Genomic DNA, 20,095 nt, shown 5'->3' with positions numbered 1-20,095 from the left:
AAGTGCATGTAGTGTAGAGCGCTTTGAGTGGTCGGAAGACTAGAAGGACGCTATATAAGTGGAGTCCATTCACTATTTCCTTTTTTTGGTTTGTTTTGAAGTTATTTTTATGTTTTTATATACTCCTTTTTTATTATCTAACCTGCACAAATTGGTAATTGCATATAATCTGTGGTTTGTCTCAACATATTTCATGGTCGTGGGTTCTTTTCATGACTTTCCTTCTACTTTTTAGCACCGCAGAAACTATACAATCAACGATTATAGTCACTATCACAGGATGTTTCAAAATGGTACCACTTTGTAGCATCTGTCCACAATGAACCCTCAAAAAACACAACCACACAATATATATATCATAGTATATTGGTACTTAATGGACTTGGTACTGGATCGATACATATATATGTGTATTTGGAATACATTTTCCATATGTTAACACACAGAAGTAACAGCGTTATAAAAACAAAGTGTTCCTGCTTCTTTTCATTGAGACAGAATGGAGGCTGAGAGGGAAGAAAGGCGCTTCTAGTGGGACTTGTGCCCAGGCCAGTACATGTGGTTCCTGAGGTCCATGTTTCAGCCACCAAACCATCAGTCGGGCACTCATGCTCTTATTTTGTCCTCTACCTCGTTTTCCTTTCATTTTCTTTCTCCTCCATTGCCCTCTTCCCTCTCTCTCTCTCTCTCTCTCTCTCTTTCTCTCCTCATTCCTCCAAACCCTGCTTCCCTCCCTCTGTCGCCCTCAGAATGAATGAACAATAGTCTACTGAGCTGGTGCTGTGTGCATGAAAGTGTGCATGTGTGAATTACGTGTATGCACTGTATGGGTATATATATGTGTGTGTGTGTGTGTGTGTGTGTGTGTGTTAGGGAGTGGTTAGTGCAGATCACAGAGCGCTCTAAGACGTTAGCAGCGCTACATTTCCTCTGCTGCCGCACCCTGGGGCCGCTGGTCACGGATCAGCTTACATGACCTGCTCTCCAACCCTGACCACAGGGGATTACGCACACTATCTGACCTCAAAACAGTCTGAGAAGGAACACAAGGCTGTCACGACTTCTTCTGTTAGTTAGGAAGTCGGTTAGTTAGTGAACTGTCGACGTACGATCGATCAATCATCATCCGTTCATCTGCTATCCAAGACCGTTTATCGGATTTGGATGAAACTTGGGAGAATGATTCAACTTCACAAAGTCTTCCAGTGCTGTCAAAGTTATATTGATTGTCCCACGGGGGTTGCTATGGTAACAGGATAAAGCAAGGTTGCAGATTGGCCCAGAAAAGGATGCCTATGCCTTATTTGTTTAAGTAGGGTATTTAGTCAAGTTGATTACGCCAAGTCATTCCTTTGTCATTTGATTGATTACTTGGTTAACTACTCATTTATTTAGTTATTTAGTCAATTACACGTGTGAATATGTTTTACGCAGTTGTTTTAAAGTCTGTTACAAATTTAGCTGGTTACATACTGCAGTCATTCATTCGTTTTTATGGGTTTTTCTTATCAGTAAATCAGTCGGTCAATTGGCTGGGTCACTCAGTTCCTTGATTATATAATCAGTTACCAATCAATCAGTTGTTCACTTTGATGGTTTCTGCATAACTCTAACCCGAAACCATTTATTAAATCTGTCACCGAGCCGATTTTGTTTGCCAATTTGTTAATCACTCGCCACAAAATTTATGAATTACACAAATATGTTTGAGAATCACCAGGAAATCTTCAGTGGATCTAAAAGAGCAACCCACAACCCACGCTGAAGAGAGACTGAAAAGTGATTGGGCAAAAATATTTGTTAAGCTAAAAGAGGTTGTGTAACGTTGTGAATTTAGCTATTTAACCTGTCTATGCTGGATTACGCATAATTGGTCAATTTAGGTGATTACTTTGCCTGTTCATACACACACACACACACACACGCTTGCTACCTTTGCATATCTCAAATTTGGATTTGGATTTTTTAGGTGGACCTCCATCCTGTCTTGACATCTTGACAACAGCTAAGTTAGCTGGCCCGCCTGTCTGCGCACACACACCCTTTGAATCGGGGGTTGTGGGTTGCCAGGTTGCGGTGACAAATGGGTTGAAATTGTATGTAGAGCGTAGACTATTTGTGTGTGTGTGTGTGTGTAGATTGTGTTTCATAGATGATCTGGCAACTCGGGTAACGTCAAACATACACACACACAAAACTTATGGATCCGTGCATGACGATTATTCATAATGAAGTTTGAGAGCCGTGCAAATTACGGGAATTTCCCGTGAGAAACGACAGAACGGGTGGGCGCCGCTGCGAGAGATGGTCTCGAAATACAGGAGAAACCCAGGGAAAAATGGGAGTGTTGGCAGGTTTGACTTACACACTCATACATAGACACGGAGCTGCAGGGTTGAGCTACTTTAGGGCCAGTGAGTCAGTCAGTCGATGTGTGTGTGCAGGCCGACGGGAGGCCAAGTCTCCAAAAAGGTAACTACAGGTCAGACACACACACACACACACACACACATGGTATCTCCCTACACAGCCTGGCTGCCAATCAAACACAGTTTTTTATGCAGTGTCACTCTGGGACGTTCCAAGTTCCACACAGGACGGGGGTGGTGAAGGAGGCGGCGGCGGGGGGGGAGGGATTGTTCAGTACAACAGTCATTTTGCTGCACCACAAAAACGTGACTGTCTTCTGTAGCCTGCAGCGCAAAGACACAGGCTTAAAGACACACACACACACACACACTGTCACACACACACACACACACACTCCCAGACTCTTACACACAGTGATATAGTCACCAACACACACACAGACACGGTCGTCCTAATAACGTCCATATGTCTTAAATTATGTGAAAGTGCTGCGAGCTGCTGGTTCCACAGACATGTAAAGACTCCTTTATTCTTCTCTCTGCCCTCCTTTCCCCTTTCCCCTCCTTCCCTCTCTCTCTCTCTCTCTCTCTCTCTCTCTCTCTTTACTCCCACCTCTTCCCGTCTCTCCCTGCCCCTTCATCACATCCTTTTTTAAAAATTTTCTCTCTTCTCTTTTAGTCAAGCAGGAGACAAGCGCGCCATATGTCTTTCCCCCCGCGTCTGTCGTCACTTTGGATCTGAGAAAGGATGGCGAAGCCGAAGCGCTTTTAGATGCGAAGGTTTTGAGCAGTCAGGTGAAGTTAGGAGGATAAATCACATTACATCAGCTTTTGTTTAACCCTAAACCATGTTTAAATAATCAAAACCGGAAACAGAGAAATAGTGTAACTTATTTGTTGTAACTATTTCAATCTGTTCTTCAAATTTTAGCTCGAAGAACATGCAGTTTTTATTTAATTGAATAAGATCCCAGAGGTACAAAGTATAATAACTGGAGTGCAGCTCTCAGGTACTGGCACTTAATTTGAGAATTTCCATTTTGTGAGACTTTTATATAGAAATATTCAACTTTTTACTCAGCTAAAAACATCTGCAGTTACTCTGCAGAATAAAGTTTTATGAGCTCACAGAATATGAGGCATTACTGTAGTTTAATCTACCCTACAGTACTCTTAAAAACACTGTACATCTTACACTTTCTGACTGTCTACTGAAGGAAAACTTGACTTTTCTCTTTATGCAGTATAATACCTTGACTTTGCACTTAATATTTTCATCAATGGCCAAAATCTAGTCGGTTTTTCTTAAGGCAACAGTGATGCATCATGCATGGTTTGTGGTTGTGTGTGTGTGTGTTGAATCTCTACTGTGACTCACAATGCGTTCATCTTTTTCTATTAACAATAAAAAACTGACCACTGACACTCATCAAAATGAGAAAAAAAAAAAAAAGCAAAGATGAGAGAGACAGAACAGGGGCCCTCGACTCAGTTAGAATTGGCAGTGCCCTCTACTGGTGATGAGCAGAAGCACAGGAGACAGACAACGAACCTCATATACAGCACACATATAAGAGTGCATCTTCCACCATCATCTTCCAAAAAAAGAGAGTGAGAGACTGTTAGTTAGAAGGAGGTGATGCTGATTTCACCTCTAAACTACTTAAGTGCAACTTTGATAATACCTATCATTTATTTTTCTGAGTATCAGAGCAAGAAAAAAACAGAAAGAAAAGTTGGATTCAGTGTAAGACAAGCAGCTTGTCAAGAAGATGTCAAGTTAAATGTGACACATAAATTGAGATAGAGGTCAATTTCAATCTCTCCACGTCTTTTTTTCCCAATCTCTCCCCCCACCTCCCCTCTCTCTCTGTCTCACTCCTCTCTTTTCCTTCCCTCTATTTCTCCCACTCCTAAATTTTTAGGGATTGAAGGATGGTTCCAAAAAAAAAAAGAAGAGAAAAAACAAGGGGGAAAGGAAAATGTGGAGCCGACAGGAGAAGGAAAGAAAAGAGAGAGAGAGAGAGAGAGAGAGAAAAGGGAATTTGAGCTGTGAAGGAATAGAAAAGGCAGAGGTATGTCAGAGGGGTGAAAATAGAGAACTGGCTGCCACTGTCAATAGTGTGTAGTTGCATGTGTGTGTATATGGGATTCTCCTGGTGTTATTTCAGTATAAAGGGGCGTTTTTCCCCTGAAGGTCAGGTGGGGCTTTCTGAAGACCATCTCAGCACATTTATTACTGCACAATGACTGTTATTTTTATCAGTTTATACTGTTGCAGGTCCTTAATTGCATAGTTAGCTCAGAAAGGTTGAATTTGTTTTGAAACATTACAGCTTTGACCTTTTGGTTTTGTTTTATTTGCATGCTGAAAACTAAAAAACTGAATCTAAAACAATCTAAATAGATTTATCCCATTTTAAAGGTCCTGTGCAGGTGTTTTAAGTTATTCTGACTACTTCTTCTGGTCAGGTTAAAGGAGTGTGAAGCTTTGCTGTTATAACATGATGGCACCAGACTCCATGTACTAATTGGGATGATAAAGGTGTAATTAACCCAGCTTTTAGTCAGGGTCCCAACACAAAAAACGTTCAATTATCTCGTTAAAATCCTTTAAAAATCCCAGAATCTACGAAAAATGCAAATATTGTTCATGTCAAAAGGTTCCAAGTTTCTGCATCATACATGTGTAAGTCGCACACTGGACCACGATTGGCTCCAAACTGGTTGTGATGTCATAAATCATGCTCACAAGTACACACCTTAAACTCACATTTCAGGAAACTTTCCTCTTTCGGCAGGTGAATGTGAAGGCGGCAGTGAAGTAAGAATAATCTAGAGACATTTTTAAGTGTAGGAGGACTTTAAAATCACCTGTGTTGGTGCAGAAACGTTTGTGCTACACACCTTTTATTAAGACTTTATGGTGTGCAGGTTAAAACATTTTGCATTCAGTAATTAAACCTCAAGCTAAAAGATAAGAACTGAAAGAGAGGAGATAAAGCTTTGATAAGAGATTTGTTAAACTCAAATGCACTTAAATGTATTTCTCACATGCAGAATAGTTCGTTAGGAAACTGTATGACGCCCTGTGGTGTGTGATGTTTGCACTGCCTCTGTTATTTCCTTGATACTGGTGCACCAATCTGCCTTTACAAATATAAGACTTGACGGCTGACGTGTAGCTTTTGAACTTGTGCATAGAAACTTCAGGCGAAAGTGCGAAAACAGCGACAGCGGTCTCCAGCTCCAGACTGTGCAAGGACCTCATAAACAAACCAAACCAAAGCGATAAAAATCTGTTTGTTCACAGCAGAAATAAGTATGTTTGATGTTGTTTTCGGACCAGGATGATGTGTAAAGCCCTGGCTGGCCTCGTTTGGCCCTGGTTGGCCTGTAGTGGAAAACCAGGCCGCTGTGGCTCTTTGAGGGAGTTAGTTTCCTAGCTTAACACGGGGTTATATGGAAACTGGCTGGCTCTGTTGATCCACCGAAGGCTAATGTGCTGTGTGAAGATTGTTTTTCCGTATGAAAACCACAAGGAGGGGTAGACACACACACACACACACACACACACATATAAACGCACAGAGCAGTTCTGGTCCAGTGGGTCAGACGGTAAGCCAGTCGTTCATTCTTCCTCGCAGTTGATGTTGTTTCACTTCTGTCTATTGACTTAGTTTTATTACCCAGAAAACAGGAGGAAGTGCTGCCAATCTCGCCCCCCCCACCTCCCCAAACACACACACACACACGCCTACATAAGCTTTGAAACCCAGCCAGCTGACCTCTCTGCCCGCTTTCTAATTTCCTTCACTGTCTGTCCTTCTATCTGTCTCTTTATCTTTCTGTAATCAAAAGGATGTTAATTTGTTTCCCATAACAGCCAGAAGGTCAAACAAGCGATCACATGTCCTGCTGGAGTAGCGCCCTTGAACGAGACGGTGAGATCAATACTCGCAGCGGGTCAATACGTTAAGTGAAGTTAATTATTCGTCAAGGTTTTGTCGATCAATAAATGTGGGCAGGATCATACCTCCTCCTCCTTTTTTTTTTTTTTTTTGAGGTTTTTCTCCTCTGTGGGTGGCATTTTCTTCTTCGTTTGTTTTATGCTCAGTGATGATGATCACGCTAATTTTCTTCTTCTTTCTTCTTCTTCTGTTTTATCCAAATGAATGCATCATTTCCTGTCTGACATCTGATTTTTTCTCCTGACAGAGCTACCGTATGAGCAGAAAAGCTTCTTTTGTGCACTAATCATCTTTTAGATGCAACGTGGACTTTTTCTTTTTAAAAATAAAAGATGTTTAATCACTTTTAGATTTCAGATTTCATTCATAGCAGCGACTTTGTAACATGATGCTTCATCACTTGATCTCAGTAGGGAAACCCGCCTTCCTCTTGCCTCCTCAGGGAGGTCAGAGGTCATGTACAGAGCAGCAGGCAGGTAGTGGGTTTCCTTGACTTGCTCAAAGGCACTTAAGCAGCGTGGTTGCTTAGCAACACCGGGCTTCAACCTATAACCATAATCAGCTTTACCGACCTTATATCCATCTCTGTATCTGGCTATTAGGGTTGAGAATGTTCAGGTGTGTGTGCACATATGCTTTCGTGTACTGTTATGTGTGTGTGTGTGTGTGTGTGTGTGTGTGTGTGTGTGTGTCGGGCCCCCACAGAAAGCCCCTCTTTGTGCTGTGTCGGAGGCAGCCTTCCTAATCAGGGGTCATTACATGAGGTTAGTGCGGGGGTCTCCAGGGAGCGGAGAGGGGATCAGAGCCCAGATTAGACCCAGCCGACCCCTTGCCGTCCCCGGGCACCGCGGCAACGAAACCTGACCCCGCCTCCAGGAGAAAAAAAAAAAAAAAAAAAAAAAATCACCCTCCCTTCCTGCTGCACGGAGGATCCGGTGAGAGTAAAACGAGAGACTGATTTACAGGAAAACACACCAGATTCTGCTTCTTGTTCTTCTCATTCTCGTCCTGTGTGTGTGTGTGTGTGTGTGTGTGTGTGTGATTATCAATGACTTTGTGTTCATCAAATGTGTGTGTGTGCGTGTATGAGAGAGAGAGAGAGAGAGGAAGGTATGCACCCCTGGGATAAGGGGATAATAGAGGCGGAGGTAAGTGGCTGATTACCTGAAATGGTCCTGGCATAGAAATTAGAGAGAGAGAGAGAGAGAGGTGGAAAAAAAGAGACTGAGAGAAAAGAGAGAGAGAGTGATGCTAAGCAGAGTCAGAGAGAAATTAAGCAGACAAGATAAGACAAAAAAAAAGAAGTAATCCAGGGCGGGCGGGATTACCCGGAATTACCCACTGTCTCTCTTTTTTCCCCCCTCTCTCTCTCTCTCTCTCTCTCTCTCTCTCTCTTTCCATGTAGATGAGCGGAGGAGAGCGACGGAGGAGTCGTTCTCACGCTTCAGCAGCCAGAACGCTGCTGATAAGACTGTGAGGACTGGATAACTTTACACAGATACTCTCTCTCTCCGTCTGTTTGCACGGACGAGTGTGTCCCACCTTTCTGATGACAAATGTGTGTGTGTGTTGTCTCCGCTACTTATCCCACTTCCAGGCATAAATATTGATGACTTCATGCATTTATTTGCACCTGAATGTGTGTTTTAATAGAATGTGTTTGTCTTAAACTGGATGTGGATGTGTGGACGTAACACTTCTGGCATCTGTTTTTTTGGCGAGCGAATACGGCAGCTTTGTTACGATAGAGCCGTGACTCCAGCGAGATATTTTGTATCTGGTACGCAGTAAAGAAGCTCTATAAAGGCCTTTTATGTTCTGACTGCAGCAGCGCTGCTGTAGAGTTGCAGTGAATCGGAAAATACTGATATGAAGGAAGAAGAGTCTCAGTTTTCTCAGGGATTGCATCACTGATGGATTTCAACACTTATTTTGCAGATGAACAAGAGTTTGTCTCTGTGAACAGCTTGCAGGGAGACTCGTCTCTGATTCTCAAACCTATTTATTTAACCATTTATTTAACATATGAAATACATGATTCTGCAGCATAGTATTTACAATCTGTAGCACCTCGTACAGTTAAGAAAATTCCAAAATATTTAATTCTTATATTTATGCACGTGTTGCGAGTACAGTAAAACATTTTGCTTGAGTTTCATTCTATAAATACTTGGCGATTTGAACATTTAAGCTGATTTGACTGATTGTCTGACGATTATTATACCTTTTTTTTTCTCTTATACCTCGGATAGATCTATTATCTTAAAATATGAAACAAGAAGAGTATTTACATCTCTGTCTATAGGTGTATTTAACCTTTGGTGTGCTTTAGCTTTTCCATTTAAGTAACTTCATTCAATTCAATTGTACATAAATATTACAGTAATCTATTTGTGCAATTAGCAGAAAAAAAAGATTATGACAGCATGTAAAAGTATGCACATTGCAGGCATCGTTACCTCAATGACAGTTGGATTTTTTTCTCTTATGCCTCCTTTAAATGCAAAAAATTAATCAAAAAATTAGCCCAAACAAAACAGGTGTTTCATATCTTTCCATATTATATGTTATTAACTTGTGCTGAAGCCTTTCATAAAAGGAATATTCCACCAAAATTCAATGTTTAATGTTTCGCTTTTACTCTGCATCTTAGTTTAAATCTATTTTAAGCACTTTGACTCCAAGCAGGCTACATCTAGTGTAATTTTTTGAGTATTCGAGCATCAAGAGATCAATGGCATACTCCTTGAACCCTTGACATGATGCTTACATGAGAAGTTTGCTGCACATTTACGGAGTGAAGTGCATGTCAAGAGGTCTCCAACAAGTGCATGTATGTATATATGTGTGTACTGACCTTCCTCCTCTTGCGGTGGATGTCTCCGATGCTGTTGGCCAGCGAGTTGGGTCCCAGCAGTGTGGCGGTGCTCTGAGGCCAGTCCACCGTCACCAGCGTGTGCTCGCCCATCAGCACCTTGCGCACATTCTCGGCGCCCGTCACCCGGATTAGAGGTCGACCCAGCAGGTGGGTCTTGAACACGTTGCCGTACTTCTGCCTCCTCGACGCGTGGAAGCCCGAACCCTACAGAGAGAGAGAGAGAGAGGAGACATATAGATCAATGTTAGAGCTCTACACAATCCTCACTTTCCCACTGAACATAAAGAGGCTAATCCGTCTGCAACAGTCTACCGTGACGTATACGGCAAATTTCTGTTTGTTTAAGAAGGTAGGAAAACTCAAAACGATGAAGAATGAGGATTGGACGGATTTGTAGGTGGAGCGACTGTCGCCAAAAATGTTGTGAACTTGCTGAAAGGTGGAATTTCCCTTTACCAGTAGAGGTGTGAGAGGAGATTTCTGTCGAGGAAATCCCCAAACACTCCACCCTGCTTCACTGACGTTAGAGAAACGCTTTTCCCCGTCCCTTTCACAACGAAACGGAGATCCCCCTCATCTCCGCACCTCTCCCACTTCTAATTTTATATTATATTTCATGCTACTCGGTCACGTTCGCCACTTTTTTAATGCTCAGTTCTCAGAGAAAAACCGTAACGGACGTGTCGTGGACAACTCAATCCATATCTTTATCTTTCTCCCCATCATCATCACCATTATCCCCAACGTCCGCATCGTTCTCCTCACCCTCACTATCACCGTTAACAAAAGAAAACCGACCAAAACCTTCACGTCCTTCTCCCAGTCTGATAGTTTTGAGCTCTGCAGCATTTCTTACGACTGATTTTTGCATTTGCTATTAATTTAAACCAGCCTTTAGATTCTGACCTTCACTCCGGCTTTGATCTTCACCTCTAAAAGCTCTGAGTAAGTATTTTTTTTTCTCTCTGTGGTTTTGGGGCCCAAACGGACCATTTCTGGAGAGTCCCCACATGCGAAAAGTTACTGATGTTTCCATCATCTCTGCTCCCAGAGCAAAAGTAAACTTGAAGGTAGCAGACTGCAGATGTTTAAGGAGTCCGTATACATCAGGTTAACTCAATGAAAACTGATTTAAATTGCCTTTAGGACAATCAGCCTCTGAATAGTTGAGGTCAAAGGTTCTCAAAACATTTTTCAGCTCAAGCTCCAAATGCAGTAAATGAAAATTTTCATCCAGAAGGACCAGAATGCAAAGAGACTTTGAGGGTTTCATCAATTTCAGCCTCAGCTCATCCTTTCAAATAGAATAATTTTGATGTGTGTGTGTCCACTACTGATGCTGTGGTATATTTTAAACATGTAAGAGTCATTTTTGAGTCTGAAGAGCCTTACAAATGTAACTTCTTGTGACCCCTTTGTCGCCTGTTTCATACGTCTACAGCTTGTTTTGAGGCCTGAAGAAGTCAAATTATCCATTTACTGTCCTGTTAACTATACAGCGACCACCAAGGTTTATCTTGTAACCACTTGTTGTATCAAATAGATACAACAATGACTATAAAAGACACTTTCAGGACCTTAGATTATTGGTAAATTTGGCTTTAATATTCCCAGATATGACCATTATCCAACCTATTTCCAGTTCATGAAAGCTTTACTACTTTCAATTCCAGTTTGATAGGGGAAAACCGAAGAAAAAGAGGCAGATGGGTGGTTAGCAAGTGATGCAGTGATAGCCATCATTTCTTTGGCTGAATAGAAGAGAAAACGAAACAGAAAATCCAAGAAAGAAGACGCCAAAATTTACAGCTGAACTAGAAGAACTGGACCACAGAAATGCTCATTGATAAAAAAAAGTTTCCCAAACGTCTGAGCCACAGAGGATACCAAAAAAAACCATCTCACGTCCCTTTTTCACATTGTGACCCACCAGAAGAAGCCACGCAGCCCATTTCGGGGCCCCTGCCCCACAGTTTGAGCAGCCCGGCTGTCAGTAAACCCCCAGAGGACCCGAGCTGGAGTCAGTTAGCGAGCTGACCTGGGTTCAGCTTTGACGCTGACCTCTAAACGGTCCGGGTCACGGCAGAGCGAGAGGGAGCCGACCCCAGAACTGTAAATGGGCTGTTTGAGTGAAAAGAATATATATCAGCCCGAGGGCAGCTTACTGTGTTACACACACACACACTCTATCGCTCTCACACACACACACACACACATATAGGGCATACACACCTCTTACAGACAAACATATCATTCACACGCAAGCACACACACACACACACACATACAGTGAACACACACATGTGCAGAGAAACAGATACAGTACATACATGTGGTCATGCATGTTAAGATACACACACACACACACTCTCTCTCTCACACACACACACACACCAAATTCATAAAATTCACAAAAAAAAAAAAAAAAACGTGCAAAGCAAACAAACACGCAGAGGCCTAACTGCAAATTGCCGTGACAACACTAACTGGTTTGACCCCAGTGTACTCCTGGGGAAAGAGATATGTACAACTGTGAGGCACACACACACACACACACACACACACACACACACACACTGGTAACATATATAAACATACGCACCAAAGAAGCAGTACTATGAGGTGCTGTAAATCAGTTTGGTCTCACATTTAAATAAAAGAGAGACGAGTTTCTTGTTCTCATTTAAGCATTTTCATGTTTTTTTATTATTATGTAGATAAAAAAGACCTTTTCTCTTCCATTTTCTCTCTAATTTTGGTGATATTAACGTAAAGATCTACTGTAACCCTCAAACTATACGTGTGACAGAGAAAGAGAGCGAGCTTCTGGGTGTATGAACCATAATTTTAGTGTTTAGTCGTGTGTACGTGTGTGAATGCAACTAATTTTAGCAGGTAGTTTGTTTCCTGTTTGAGACACACCTCACACAGCAGTGGTTAGCAGTGCATGTGTGCATGTGTGTGTGTGTGTGTGTGTGTGCACGTGCACAAACACTTCAGCTTCAGATTTTTCTCCGCTCCGCTGACTAGAAGCTACAAATTTATCCTCACAGTGATTCTGGTGTACAGTGTAATTTGTGGCTCAGAGTCCTGCAGCGAAGTCTTGATACATTTAATACAATCAAATCAAAAAAAAAAGGCCTCAGTTGCCAAGACGGTAAGTGTTTAAACAACACACTAAACCTGCTACCTGCTCAGTCACTGCAAGCCACTCTGGATGAAAGTGTCAGCTAAGTATAATAGGAAGATTATCTACAATTCTCTTCATCTGAAATGCATTCAGCGTGTTTGTAACCCTTCAATAAAGTTGAGAGACTCACGAGAGACACATTAAGAAAAGAAAAGGGTCAAAATCGAAGCCGCAGAGGCCGAGATACTCTGACTTTTATTCCCTAGTTTGGTTGAAGCTCTGAAAACACTCAACTCCTACATTTCCCATTATGCAACTGCCTACAAAACGCTCCAAGTTTCACTGTGACATCATCAAAAAGCAAACCACAGAAGACTTTTATAGTCAGAGTAGTTCAGCTCGTGACAATTAAACTGATTGGTGGAGAGCCCCAATTCCTGCATCTCCTCTAGACTTTGCTGCAAATGTAAGTCATAAGCTGTCAAATCCCCATTCGGCCCAGTATCCCCCAGGAGTGACACGCATACTGGACGATCACGCACTTAAAGCTGCAGTGCGGGACTTTTGTCGCCCCCTTCTGGCGGTGAGAGTAACTACAAAAACACTGTGGACATGCTGACATCATGCTGCGGCTGTAAAACGGTGGATAAATTGTTTTGAGCGTCACACAAACCCCCATGAATCACTATCAGGACTTGATCCATTCAGTCTGAGCCGCACGACTAAATAATTATATCCCCTTATTTCCCCAGCTCTTCCTCTTTGCCACGTTTGGTATCATGACTCAACAGAAATTTTACATCTTGACATGTTAAATAATTTTCTTGCCTTTTGTTTTACAGGCTTTATCCACACAAACACTTATTTCTTCACTTTCTTTCTCCCTGCTTTTGCGATTTGTTTTTTCTCTCGAGTCAAAAAAAAAGTTGGAAAAATACTTCTTAACTTTTCAGATGATGCAGCATAAAAAAAACACACACACATACTGTCCAAGAGGTCCAAGAAAACCAGTCTGCAGTCTCGCCTACTTTTTTCGTTTCATTCCTTGCAGCTCATCTCTTTCTTCCCTTATTGCGACGCACCTCACATCTCAACGTTTTTCTTGTGTGAACTCGACCCAAATTGAGCACAGATGCCTCGGCCTCTTTGCAGCTCCATTCGCTGTTTCATGTTGCTTTGAAAACTCTGATTGCCAGACTGCTTTTATAGATGAAAAATGCCATTAATTAGCATTCAGCCCAACACGCCCCACCTTTGTAGCTGTGTTTGTAATTGCACTTAAGCTACTTCAGATGTTAAGACCTTTTTCATGACGTGTTAGTTTATCTACACCGTGTGTGTGTGTGTGTGTGTGTGTGTGTGTGTTGGAGATTTCTTTCTGAGCGTTTCTATAAAACACATCCTGTCTTATAGCCCGCGTCGCGTTCTGGTCTACGTGCCGCTCTCTGTGGTCGGAGAAAGCAGACGTGACCACTTCTGCAATACATTTCTTCCAGTTGCAAAACGGTGAGTTCAGAAAGCAAACGCTGTGTGATTTTCGAGGGAATTAAACTTCCAACTTCCAAAATATCCACCTACATATGGACAGTTTTCTCTTTTAAAGGTGTATTTTTAAAGAAACGTTGATTCTTTTCATCCCTTATTCCTTCATCTTTTTAAGATTTTGGTTTCTTTTTTCTCTCTCTGTCGATGTGTCTGGGTACAAACTGTTGACCTGAACTGTTTTCACAGCTCCTGTACACTTCCTCTTTTTACTGTGGCATGCACACACACACACACACACACACACACACACACACACACACACATTAAAAGACACACACACACACACACCACACCAGGTCGCCGACTGGCCTCTGGAGCCCTCAGGGTGTGTGTGTGTGTTAGAGTGGGGTTGTTTTCCAAGCTACATTTTGCTGCCACATGGATGTAGAGTGGTTTAGTATGTCTGCCTGGCAGGCCTGCTGACACACACGCACACACACACACACACACACACACACACACACAGTCCAATTTGAAGGGAGTTCCTCAGGCAGCCAGACAAGGCTCCCTTTCACACTCCAAGATACAGCATCAGATTGGGTCGATTGTGTACTTTTTTTTTTTGACTGTGTGTGTGTGCGCAGCTTCGTGCACCGTGTGTGTATCTCCTCGTACGTTTTCTCTTTCCATTTCTCTTTATTTTCTTTTCACACACACATACACACACACACATTTTGGCAGGATACTGAAGGTTTTCATATGTCTTAGTCCCTGCAAGAAAATGGAAAAAAAATGTGCGTAAAATAAAAAGTTACACTAAAATACTGTGTGTGTGTGTGTGTGTGTGTGTGTGTGTGTGTGTGTGTGCCAGGGGTGTGGTCTGGATGACATTTAGCTTAAAAGGTGAGAAGTGTACACCCCCCCTCTCCATCCCAAATCTGGCAAAACACACACACACGCACACACACACAGAGAGAGAGAGAGAGAGCAAGCATGGAAAAGTCGTGATGTAATGACGCCACACTTCTCTTGCAGGAGAACACGTACATAACCGCACACAGGATCACAACACACACACACACACACACACAGACATACATACACAGCAGTCCTAGACGTCGCCGCGGAGACGCAGGCGTCACAGCTTCACACTGATTACGCAGGCTGAAACGCTTTCCCTCCAAACGTCAGTGAAGCGAAGGAACCGTCACTGTAAACACTCGCTCGGAGTTTTCGCAAAAAAAAAAAACAAAAAAAAACCCAGAAACCAAAATTGCTACCACAACATTACGGCTGATTTTACCGCGGAGGTCACAGGCAACAAACTCTGATGTGAGCTGAAAACCATAAAGAGGTTTCTCTTAATGATGGCGGGCATAAAGTTTTAAAGCTTTTTTCTTCTCTTGTGGACGTGTTACCTAGCAACTAAGAGAAGTACAAGCTGGCTGCGGAGGCACAAAACATTATGTGTGTGTGTGTGTGTGAGTAAAGGGGAACACCACTCAGTTTTTTCCAGCACAGCGCAGTCAGTAGTTGTAACAGTTTAAGGCGCACTCACTGTTTTTTGCATTTTTTTTTTTTTTTTTTTTTTGGTTGTTGTTAAAATGCAGCCACACATGAATTTTGCACTTGTTACTTGATTATGCAGGTGGTGTGATTCATTTAGATGCAGGATTTACTGGAAATATAAAGCCAGCGTTTAACTTTCACAGCTTAATACGTATTAAACTGGAATTTCCTCGTCGTTAATTAAAGATGCAAGGATGCCTGCAACATAGCTGCTTCAAAATGCTGAAATTATCGACCTAAATAATCGTCAGAGGTCATTAGGTGAACGTGACAGATGGGAAATTATGATTTTTCTTTGCAAAAAGTAACCACTGCTCTATTAAAACATGTTATTTACCTTTTGCAGCTCAACAAGTGTAGTTAAACATCCTAATTTTTAAAATTCCTGCAACTTTTGAAACACATTTTGCTCCATACAGCTGCTGCCTCCTCCATTTAACTTGTATTTTTATGCTTTTTTTTTTCTTGCTTGTTTGCTTTTAGAGAAATTTCACAGTAGAGGAAGAGACATGCCACAAATTTCTTACATTTTTTACCACAGAATCTTTTAATTTCTTGTTCCTTTGCATCCCGTTATAAACGTACACAACGACACCTCCTCTTTTGTCCGTTTCTCTCTGCTTTTCGACTACTTTCCATCCGTGTCGCCCCCCCCGAATTCCCTATTCGCATTAAAGTGAAAATAATACAAGCGCCGAGCGGTCGACGACGGAACGGCGAACGCGGCTTCATACCGGACCCCTATGCGTCATTATTAGGTATAAAAGACCGAACGGAGCTGCAGGTAATGTAATGGTGAATGTTTAAGATCAGGAGTTAAGGTTATAAAAAGGGTATAATGAAGGTTATGTCAGATGTAAGGTTATGCACACACTGCTGGAGGGTTAGGAGTAGCGTTTAATAACGAATGTCCCTAAAGTATAGTTCTTTCAACTTTGTGTGTGTGTGTGCCAGCGCTCTACAGTCTGGACAGGGTTGTTCTTGTAACCAGCGATGTCAGCTTCTACAGAGTCCCTTTTATATTTTTTTGAACGGAGATTTATCAGATATTTTACAAGAACCTCAATAAAGGAGGGAGAGAGAGAGAGAAGGAGGGGGGAGGGGAAGGGTGGTGGTGGTGGTGGGGGGGGTCGATGTGAGGATTTTCCACACACGCCATCCAAACACTCTCACACACACACATACACACAAAACCTTTCATTACACGCTCGCAAACGCTCGAAATTTCTGACAAATGCCACCACGATCACAGAAAATCTCATAAAATCTCCCCGTCTCTCTTGTTCTCTCTCTCTCTCTCGCCCTAAACACACTCACACACACTCTCACACTCTCACACACACACACACACTGTCCGAGCAGAGCTAGCTAGTGCGCCGTCCATGCTAAAAATACCCCCGTCTGTTCTGTTGGGGTTGGCCTGGGGGCGAACCTGGGCTCGGGCTTATAAATGTCTTCTTTGTAACGCAGTGGAAATGTCCAACAAATGACTCTTTTATTAGGGCAAGACAAAAAAACACAGCTAATTATGTTTACTTAGATCAACGCAGCGGCTCACACACACACACCGGCTAGCTGGGGGGACAGCGAGAGAGTGTGTGTGTGTGTGTGTGTGGAGAGAGAGAGAGAAACTATACATTTAAAGCCATTTTAAAACAGAAATATGAAGGTGAGAAGGCAATGCTTTTCTAGAAAAGAGGAAGAAGCAGAGACTGATAGGGGGATTAACAGCAGCAGGAAATGAATGATAGCACTTAGGAACTCAACAAACAACAATTTTCTCATGTTTGTCATAGTTTGCATGAAAGAGGAAGAGCCACCAGGAGGGAAAATGAAAGATACAGTAAGTGATGATGTGAGAATGAAAGTTTGCCACCTTAAACATAATTTATCAAACGCGTCTTTGTTTGGGAGGGATGATACAGAGGTTGAAGCACTTATTGTTAGTTGATTTGGACAAAAGCATCGGCTAAATGAATTTAACATAGACGGGATTTATTCTACATATACATGAAAACTTCATGAGTCAGCGTTCTTTATGTATTTAACTTTATAACTGTGCACGAACACTTTACACGCCGATAATCCTCTCGCAGTGGGATACTGTTTCTCTTTGATGGCCTTCACACATATTTTGACCCGAATACACACGTGAAAAAAGTGCAAAAACTGCATTAACAGATGGTTATTTCTTTCTAACGCGTGGCGGCCGTCCGCTCGAAGTCTTTGCGGTTCGTTCGAGTGCGACGTTAGGTCACACATCAGGCTCGGTGTGGCGACTCTGAGGGAACAGGTGAGTCAAATGTTGTTATATAAGATGGTTATCGCACTCATTTTGGGAAAATAGTGTAAATAAATTTATAACTGGAGTCAAATAAACAGAGGAAGAACAACTTATGCTTGACTGACAGGTGATTTGTGGGTAATGCGGTGCCAAAGCGGGAATTAAGGCACCGAAATTCATCGAAAAAGTGAATCTTTTTCAACTGAAATGAAGGTTAAAAATGAAAAGTGAAAAAGCAGCAGCAGCAGAGACGAAGGCGGCGAAGGCGAGAGAGAGGAAACGAGGTCAAAGGCTGTGAGGGAATTCCTTCTTTCTTTTCTGCTGTCAATCATTCAGCCGGTGCCAGAGATACCAAGGAACCAGTGTGTGAGATTTTATGTGTGTGTGTGTGTGTGTGATTGTGTGTTTGAATGGTGCGATAGGTCCTCGACTTGACAATGAACCCCGTCCCTTTGCGGTCACGCCACCGCATCAGAGAGACAGAGAGAGAGAGAGAGAGAGAGAGAAGGAGAAAAGAGGAGGAATAAGAGAGTCTGACGAGAGGAAGGAAAGGAAAGGAGGGAGAAAGAGGAGAGAAAAAAGAGGTAGAGAAAAGGAAAAAAGAGAATGAAGAAAGAGAGAGAGTGTGTGAAGAAGGGGAAGAGACGCCAGAAACGGAGCGAGAGAAAGCGAGCGCAGAGCGTGGCAGAGGAGGCGGAGAGAGATGGGGAAGGGTGCTGGTTTTTTCAAAAAAAGACGGATTAACGAAAAAGGGCTACAGATAGTTCAGCCAAAAAACAAGTAGAATAGAGAGAGAGAGAGAGAGAGGGAGCAGGAGAGAGAGAGGGTTGGCCCCTGACCCGGGGACATTATAGAAAGGGAGATTATGGTTGTTCAAAACTCTCTAAGCACTCACCCCGGGACCCTAGCTAATACCCTGACACACACACACACACACTCACACACACACACTCAACTACAAGTGAATACAGACTGCCAGTGTGAAACGCTAAGTCAACAAAATACATCCATACTTCTGGAGATATTTTATTATTGACCAGAACCAACCAAATATTGTCTGTGTGTCCGCTCTATACTCACAAGAGCACCAAATCTGTATTAATCCGCTGTCAAAAGTAGTCCTGTTTTAGAAACATTTGCTAAAAACTACATCGACCACTTGTTTGAGGAGCTTACTGAGCCTTTTTTTAGACATTGACTGCATATAAATATGGATGTCATGACAGTGAAGCCAAAATATCTCGATCGCCCCCTGGTGGCTAACTGTAGCATAGCTCCCTCTATGTTAGCGGATGGGACATGAACCAAACTAAAAAGTATAAATAAACTCTTCACAAAGACGGTTTCTGTCATTTTAGGTCGCTCTTATCACGCTAATGTCTCATTTTTCTGATAAGTCTGTTTTTAGTTAGTTGTTTGACAATATAAAATGGGGGTGTTGTGATTGACAGCAGTGATAACCGCTCTAAAACGGGGACGTGTCCGCCATCCCACCGCCTGACTCAGCCGCGCAGACTCTGCCTCCAAATGACGTCACACAAGCAAGATGGCAGCTCCTGGAAAGATATTTTACCTTCACTTTTGCATCGTCCATATTTATATATTATACACAGTCAATTTTTTAAAAATATTACATTACAGGTTCATGATTTTCTTCTTCACGAGGAACCAATGTGACCAATGGAACCAACTGAGCGCCATAGACAGAGTACAGAACTTGAAAAGCAGCGAGATACACACTTAGTTTTTGTCTTTTTCTTTATGAGACTTCATGAGAAAAAAGCCAGCCTCATCCTCATCTGCATGTACACATATATACAAATTAGTGAAACGCGCTCTCTTTCACACACATGCACACACTCATTGACAGAGAAAGCCTAACGTTGGCCTCTATACTCGGCCTGAGACAAGAGTGTTAGAGGAGGGAGCAGTGTGTTCTCGGGGTGAAAGAAGGGGCAAGGGAGACCACTGCCAGTACCTCCTGCTAATCTCTACAAGAGGGGGGGGAGGAGGGCACGGATGGATGGAGGGAGAACAGAGGAGAAGAAGAGGCGGGCATGAAGCGCAAACAATAGCGAAATTGAAATAAATATTTTTGATTTAGTTGTCGTCGCTGGATTCATTTGCAAATGACGCTACAGTCCAAGCGACTACGAGTAGTATGAATGTTGTGAGACTGGAGGCAGAATAAAGGGATGGAAGAAGAGAAAGGAGTGCAGTTAAAAGCGATGAAAGACAGAATAAGATGGCGAAATTAGGAGAAAAATGAAGAAGGAAGAGGTGAGATTACAGGAAATTTTGGGAAAAGTCGGGTGTGGACGGGTGGCCAAAACGATAACACGAAAACGCAATCAGGGAATGAAAGAAAAAGCAAGTGAAAGAGAACAAAATGACAAAGAGGAGGAACTG

At 42.4% G+C, this 20,095-nt stretch overlaps 1 protein-coding gene across 1 annotated transcript in view; it reads right to left on the bottom strand.

The window, feature by feature from the left end:
- cyp26b1 (cytochrome P450, family 26, subfamily b, polypeptide 1) overlaps positions 1-20,095 on the bottom strand; it is a 38,871-nt gene that overhangs the window by 10,113 nt on the left and 8,663 nt on the right. Inside the window, exon 2 of the mRNA XM_067579185.1 lies at positions 9,198-9,422. Coding sequence (XP_067435286.1) covers positions 9,198-9,422 — 225 coding nt within the window. The remainder of the gene's footprint in view (positions 1-9,197; positions 9,423-20,095) is intronic.

The sequence above is a fragment of the Thunnus thynnus genome, chromosome 22 (genome assembly GCF_963924715.1).
Source record: "Thunnus thynnus chromosome 22, fThuThy2.1, whole genome shotgun sequence".
Taxonomy (NCBI): Eukaryota; Metazoa; Chordata; class Actinopteri; order Scombriformes; family Scombridae; genus Thunnus; species Thunnus thynnus.
Note: the sequence above shows the minus strand (reverse complement) of the source record. Positions and strands in the feature narration are given on the sequence as shown.